The sequence below is a fragment of the Alligator sinensis genome, unplaced genomic scaffold, assembly GCF_000455745.1.
Source record: "Alligator sinensis unplaced genomic scaffold, ASM45574v1 scaffold996_1, whole genome shotgun sequence".
NCBI lineage: Eukaryota > Metazoa > Chordata > Crocodylia > Alligatoridae > Alligator > Alligator sinensis.
In genome coordinates this window covers 344946-351283 of record NW_005842581.1, presented here as the reverse complement: position 1 = coordinate 351283, position 6338 = coordinate 344946, and the positions used below count along the sequence as shown (strand labels likewise).

At 41.9% G+C, this 6338-nt stretch overlaps 1 protein-coding gene across 4 annotated transcripts in view; it reads left to right on the top strand.

The window, feature by feature from the left end:
* IFNAR1 (interferon alpha and beta receptor subunit 1) overlaps window positions 1-5443 on the top strand; it is a 35138-nt gene extending 29695 nt beyond the window's left edge. For 2 of the 4 annotated variants that reach the window (XM_006032658.3, XM_025214426.1), the window contains one exon: window positions 1432-5443. In XM_006032658.3, coding sequence (XP_006032720.1) covers window positions 1432-1659 — 228 coding nt within the window. In that variant the 3' untranslated portion in view covers window positions 1660-5443. The remainder of the gene's footprint in view (window positions 1-1431) is intronic. The other 2 variants (XR_324850.3, XM_025214425.1) reach the window with 2 other exon arrangements.
* Window positions 5444-6338: the final 895 nt, after the last annotated feature.

Here is a 6338-nt window from a genome sequence, read left to right as displayed (position 1 = left end):
CCTGCTGCTTGTTCTCTTTTCTTCTTCGGAGAAGGGCTTATATTATCTGGTTCCCAGAACTCCAGTGTAGCAATCAGCAATGGTTAACCAACCACAGGTCAAAACAATACAGCTTGGGTCTGAGGCAGACTGATGCTTCCAATTTAGCTTTTGCTGCTACTTTTATGTGCTGTGCAGCTGTGGTGTGGGTAAAGCCTCCTGCTGCCAGAATTCTGCTAGAGCACCCAGTATTGTAAACTAGATCCAGCCTGCAGGGCTCTAGTGTACAAGGACAGTCTGAGACTGGCACTAATAATGAAGAAGCTGAACAACTACAGTGGATGTCATAGCTGGTGATATGGCTGTGACCCTCTTCTATCAGATCCTGAGCCACACTGAGTAAAAAGCAGGATACTAGCTTAAGAGGAACTTGAATCAATTTTCACAGTGCTCTCTGAAAACATTATGCTGTAGGCAGCATGTAAATTGATCAGAGTTTAACAGAAAAAAGAAGTTTTAGTTGTCATAACTTTAAAAAGAATACCACAGTTAATATCCAAGTGTCATCAATAATCTAAGTTATAAGGCAAAATTCAGGTTTTTGGGGTTCAGTAGAAGGCTAGCAACACATTTCATGTAATCTTTCATCTTTTTTTTTCCAAATGCTGTTTTTTTGGGGGGGGGAGAAGGGAGGGTTCTTAAATAAATGATTCCTGCAAAAGAATGGATGTTAAATGTATCCAGAATTCAGTTAAGTACTGGAGCTACTTAAGCCTGGAGAGTTCCCTATATTACCACTCAAATACTTTTATACCTTATCACAGTACACTCAGCACTTCAATGTATGGTTCTTTTTTGTATTATTCTTCAGCACTTTTATCACCTCCGTACAAAGAGTATAAATAGTACCTGTCAATAAAAAGTAGGCTTTGATATTTTTATCACCACTTTCCTGCTCTTAGAAATTATTCTGAATTGGAATCTTCCTCCACACCTTTGTGTGCTCATGTGATGATGTATCACCTCTCTGTTCAGTAAGTTAGGTGTCTTTGTACAGTGCTTGGGATGTTGTAAATTCCTAAATACTAACGTGGTAAGTGATTAAGAAAACAAGTTAAGACTCGTATATCTATATTCTGTGTAAATACATATTATATATATACATACATGTATGTGTGCGTGTATATGTACGTATATAAAAATTATAGTTCTTTCCCGTGGTTGCACACCAAACAGTGTTTATAGCTAACGTATACTTTATAACTTATACTTTCGAGAAGGTAGTATTTTAGGTGGAGAATGTGATTATGATGTGTAGAATACAATGAAAATGTGATTGTAAGCAGCTTTATTAGCTAGCATCATTTAAGGGGTTTTTTGTTTGTTAGTTTTTTAAGATGAATGATCTTTGCTTTCCTTTCTTTTTTTTCCTATTTACCCCCTCACCTATAGTCCTTTGGCGGACAACTCTTCAGTAATCTATATATATCGACTTCAGAGGAACCAGCAGAAAAGTGTTGTATAATTGAGAATACCATTCAAGAAGAAGCAAACCCAACTGACTTTAAAAACTACAGTAACTCTAAACAGAGCAGTCGAGATTCAGGAAATTACTCTAATGATGACGATACCTCGGGAAGTAAAGTGTCAGAAGAAACTCTGGAACAGGAAATAGTATAACTAAGAAAGCATCTCAAACATGAGACTGGGAACATAACTAGCACTTTGCTGTTGTTCTTGGATAGAACAAAGACTTTACCTAGTGAAGAAAGGCTGACTTTGGGCTGTTGTTAAGTTTTTTGTTTTGTATTTTTTTCTACTGAAAAGAAAAAAAAATATGGAGAACCAGTATTACAACACTGTTCCTCTGCTAGAAATAGCCAAAGGAAACGTTTGGTTTTGGGTACCTTGTACCATTTTGATTGGTACTTTGTTCTCATCTGTTTACAATAAAAATATTTGTTCATCTGAACAAAGGGTGATCAGGACACCATGGAGATCTTGCTAACATCATTAAAGGTGCACTAATACAGGGGTAGACAGCCCCTGGCACAGGTGCCAGAGCGTGGCACACGAAGGCAGTTTGCTTGGCATGCATTCCTCAGGGCAGACAGTGGGGAAGGGGCCAAGGCTGCACTGCCACAACAAGGATCAGGTCCCTTGTGGCACCCCAACCATCTGTCCCTGGCATGTCAACACGCAAGTCAAGGTTGCAAGTGTTTTAGGCACTCTGCCCAAAAATGTTGCTGACGCATGCACTAATATATTCAAGGAAAGATAATCTTGGCTTGTCAATTGCTTGTGGTAGGTGTTGGTATGTTTACTGTAGTCTGAAGAACTCCATTAAGCAGTTCATCTTCTATTGTTTTCCAGAGGCAGAAGAGAACTGATGTTCTGAGAAAAAGTTCAGTCCAAAACATTGGCTGGGATCAACTTACAAACAGCCTGAAATGGTAGAATATAGTTTGTTGATTCACACAGCAGTGGGATGCAAGACAGCAGAACACTCTTTCAGTGATGACTGAAGTAGATGCTAAAGGGGGAATTAAGCCAAGTGAATGTTATCTGGAGCAGTTAAAGGAAAATAGCAGGAACTGGGTTTAGAGACAGCTTTGAACACCTTGTCTTCATCACTGTGTCCAACTGAGTGCCGTCTGCAGAAGAAGAAGAATAATAATAGAACTTCCAAATCAGATGAAAGTAAAAAGCAAAATCCCCATCTTGCACAAACAGAGTATGTTCTATTCATTTTACTACAAACCCAAATTAGGGACTTTCTGCTTCAGGGGCGGGCAATTATTTCAGCCAGAGGACCGCTTACTGAGTTTTGGCAAGCCATTGAGGGCCGCATGAGAGGCAGCCAGGGGCAGATAAATACTAACTTTCTAAATTTTTTAGTGGCCCCAGAGGCCAGATAGAATGGCCTGGTGAGCCACATCTGGCCCACGGGCAGCATTTTGCCCACCCCTGTTCTACTTTGATTGCTGTTACCTGGCTATGAAGTAGACTGTAAAATGCTAACTTGCAATTGCATTGCAGTCAGATACCTGAAATTCTGCCCACCTTTGAAAAGAGCAAAAACCAAACATTATTCCTAAGTATTATTAGAACTATATTCCAACTGACTAGTCTAATTGAAGGCAGAAACAAATGTCAAAACACCATAACTATCAACCCTGTAAAATAGGATTATCTAATTTGTCTCACTATAGACCAGGAACATTATTACAACTGTGGTAACTAAACTTGAATTCTGGTTTCTTCTAATATTGTAAGGTATAGCTCTAGATGCTAGTATCATTGTAACTTTTTTTTTTACTTAAATCATGGGCGTCAAAGATGCAGCCTCTGGGCTGGATCTGGCTTATGGAGCCCCATTATCCAGCCCCCAGTGCTGCCCCTGCATCCAGAGTTGACCCATATGAGATGTGCCAGATTGGCCTTGTGTGCAGGGCCTGGGACGTGTGCCAAACTTGGCCTGTTCTGGTTGGCTCAGGACCCACATTGCAGGTAGTACCTAGCTCAGCCAGTTCAGAACATGCTCTTCATTTGGCACCTCCTTCCTCTTCCCTCATCAGCCGCTCCAGGGCGGGTACTGCGTGCAGTATGGGTCCCGCAGTAGGTGTCCTTTGTGGCGCACACCCCGGAGTGTGCATTGCAGGCACTGGATTTAGAATGGGAAGGGTTGGGGGGAAAGTCTGTGGACCCCATCTGGCCCACAGGGCTGGCAGTACCATTCATCCAGCCTATGGACTGGTCCTACACCACTCATCTAGCCCACAGGTCCAAAGGAGTTTGACATCCCTGATTTAAATAATTCCTCCAGTGTGCTATAATTATTTTCCTGCATTACCAGGGTAAGTATTCTGAGAAATCCCACTGGGAAGAATTACTAGTTTGATTTTATAATGTCTAATAGCTTCTCCAGCTCATTTCTTGTCTTCTCAATAGATCTTCTTCATACAAAACATGAAGATACGTGCTATACCAATAGGTTTCCAATTTTACTTCTCATGAATAATTTTTCCTCGTACTCACCTGTAACTTTAAACATTACTTTCCTTTTTCACAGAAGAACTGTCAGAGAGTAAGGACCAGAACTCTTCCAGGCTTTTTGTAGGCATTTATTGCTGTCAGAAGGAATTGTTGGTTTCTGTCAGTATTTTAAAAATATTTTAATCTCCAAGACATGAAAAATTTCTCCAAACACTTTATATCCTGACTGCTTATTGAACAAGATAGTTGGCTTTTTATGCCAGTTTTTCCCCCTCCCAGTTTTCCCTAATCTTGCAATAGTGATTTATAGAATTTGTATTCTGTTTGAAAAGTCTAGATACCCAGCAAGTTTTACAATGGCTTAGTTGATTAAGATGGTGTTTTTAATGCAGTACACTGTGGGATATACTATTGCTTCTTTTTCTACCAGGGAATAAGGTAGAGAAGGGAGGCATCTTAGAAAGTAACTGGTTCAGAAAGGCATGAGCTTTGAGAGAATTAATTAACCATTCCTCTTAGTACTTTATATAGTAGTTGTGTGCTTTGAGGGGTGTATTTGATTTCTGAACAGCTGCTTTGAAATTAGCAAGGTTGTTTGAGTTCCATTGTTGCATTCTTTTTCCATGACTGAAAAACTTCCTGCGGAACTTGGTCTGTAGCGTCAGGTTATACTTGAAGTCATAGCCTATAGCAGAACTATCCAAATTGTGGCCCATGAGCAGTTGACATACAGCCTATGGACCATGGCAGCCTCTTTTAGAGTCTAGGGTCTGTGCAATGAGGTTCTGGATACTCTGTATACACAGTCCACACAGTGGGGGGCTGGAGGAGGCCTGTACACTGGTAATGCTGCAACCTGCACAGCAAGGGGGGCTATATACAGGCTACAGGTACCATGTACAATCCCCAGCTGTGCTAAAGTTAGGCATCCCTGACCTAAAGTATAGAGGACCAAGCGGGGGCTAATGAGACCTGGGTCTAATCCCAGTTCTGCCACTGCCTTCTGGGTGAGCTTTGGTAAGACATTTCCCTTTTTCGTGTCAGTTTCCCCACGTGTAAAATGGGAATAACGATACTTTGTACTCCACTGTTGACCTACTGTCAGTCAAGCCTCTGTGGCCCTTTGGTGCCCTAAAACACCTGGTGCCTTAAGGGCTATAATTGGGGCCTCTGTCTGCCCCATAGCCATGCCCATGCCTCTCGGATATTACCAGTTATAACAGGTATGCAATGTTTTTGGCCGGAGTGCTGAAAAAACTGCAATGGCTACGTTGTAAGGTGCCAGCGTGTTGGCATGCTAGAAAAACAAAACCAGGGTGGGGGGTATGTGGCAGGACACGCTGCATATTAATATGGTTAATAATCATGTTGGTGGTATTTTTGTTTTGTTTTTTGTTTGTTTTTTTTAATACAGTAAATCCCAGGTTTTCTAAAAATTGTAAACCTGGTGACAATAAATAAAACTTCAGATACCACTTTTGCTGTTGTGTATTCTTTTTTGTTAAACATGTTGTGTTGAGATAAAGAAAGAGAAGAGAGACAGTGAAAGGAGAGAGAGAAGGAAAGAAAAAAGGGAGGAGAAAAAAGAAATAGGAAAAAAGGGGAGAGAAGAGAAGAGAAAAGTACTAACCACCTGGTGATACTGGGGCAGGGGGCAGAGTTAGGCCCTTGGTCACAGGGTCCTACCTCCCCTACTCCTGTCTCCTCTTAATTCACTCACCACACCTTGGCCTTAAATGGTAGGTAGAATAGAGAGACAGGGGTTGGCACCTGGATTGTCCTTGGCCTTTACAGCGAGGCTTGGAAGATCACATCTTGGGTCTTTGCATGGCTCCTCCACCCCTACACCACACCCATGCTTCTCCGAAGAGATGTTACCATGGAAGATGTTGGTTCTTTAATTCCTTAAAATAGATGCTCTGTATTCATTGCCGTAAATGAGTAAGATAGATGTCTTGGCCCTGCTTCTGACAGCTGAGTTTGGTGATGTTAGGCTGGTAGCTGGTTGTCATCAGATGCAAAAAGAATCCAAATTGTCAGTTGTCAGACAGTTACTCATAGGACTGAATGTAACAGGGCAAGGAACAGCCCAGTTCCTTTGGTGCTACAAAGTTGTGAGTGTGGGGGAGAGTCGGGTCAGAGACAGGGCAGGGATAATTACTTAGTAGGCACAGTTGGATTGCACCGGGGTGAATGTTGCCTGATTAAGAGCCAGCGGCTATTAAGGTCCATGGTAGGGGGGTATTCTTTGCCCCCTGGGGCACAGTGAGGAGAGTCAGCAGAAAAAGCCAGGAATGGCAAACCCAGCACTGGAATGGATCGCTGATAAGACTGGCTGACCGGGTGAAGGTAACAGCTACTGG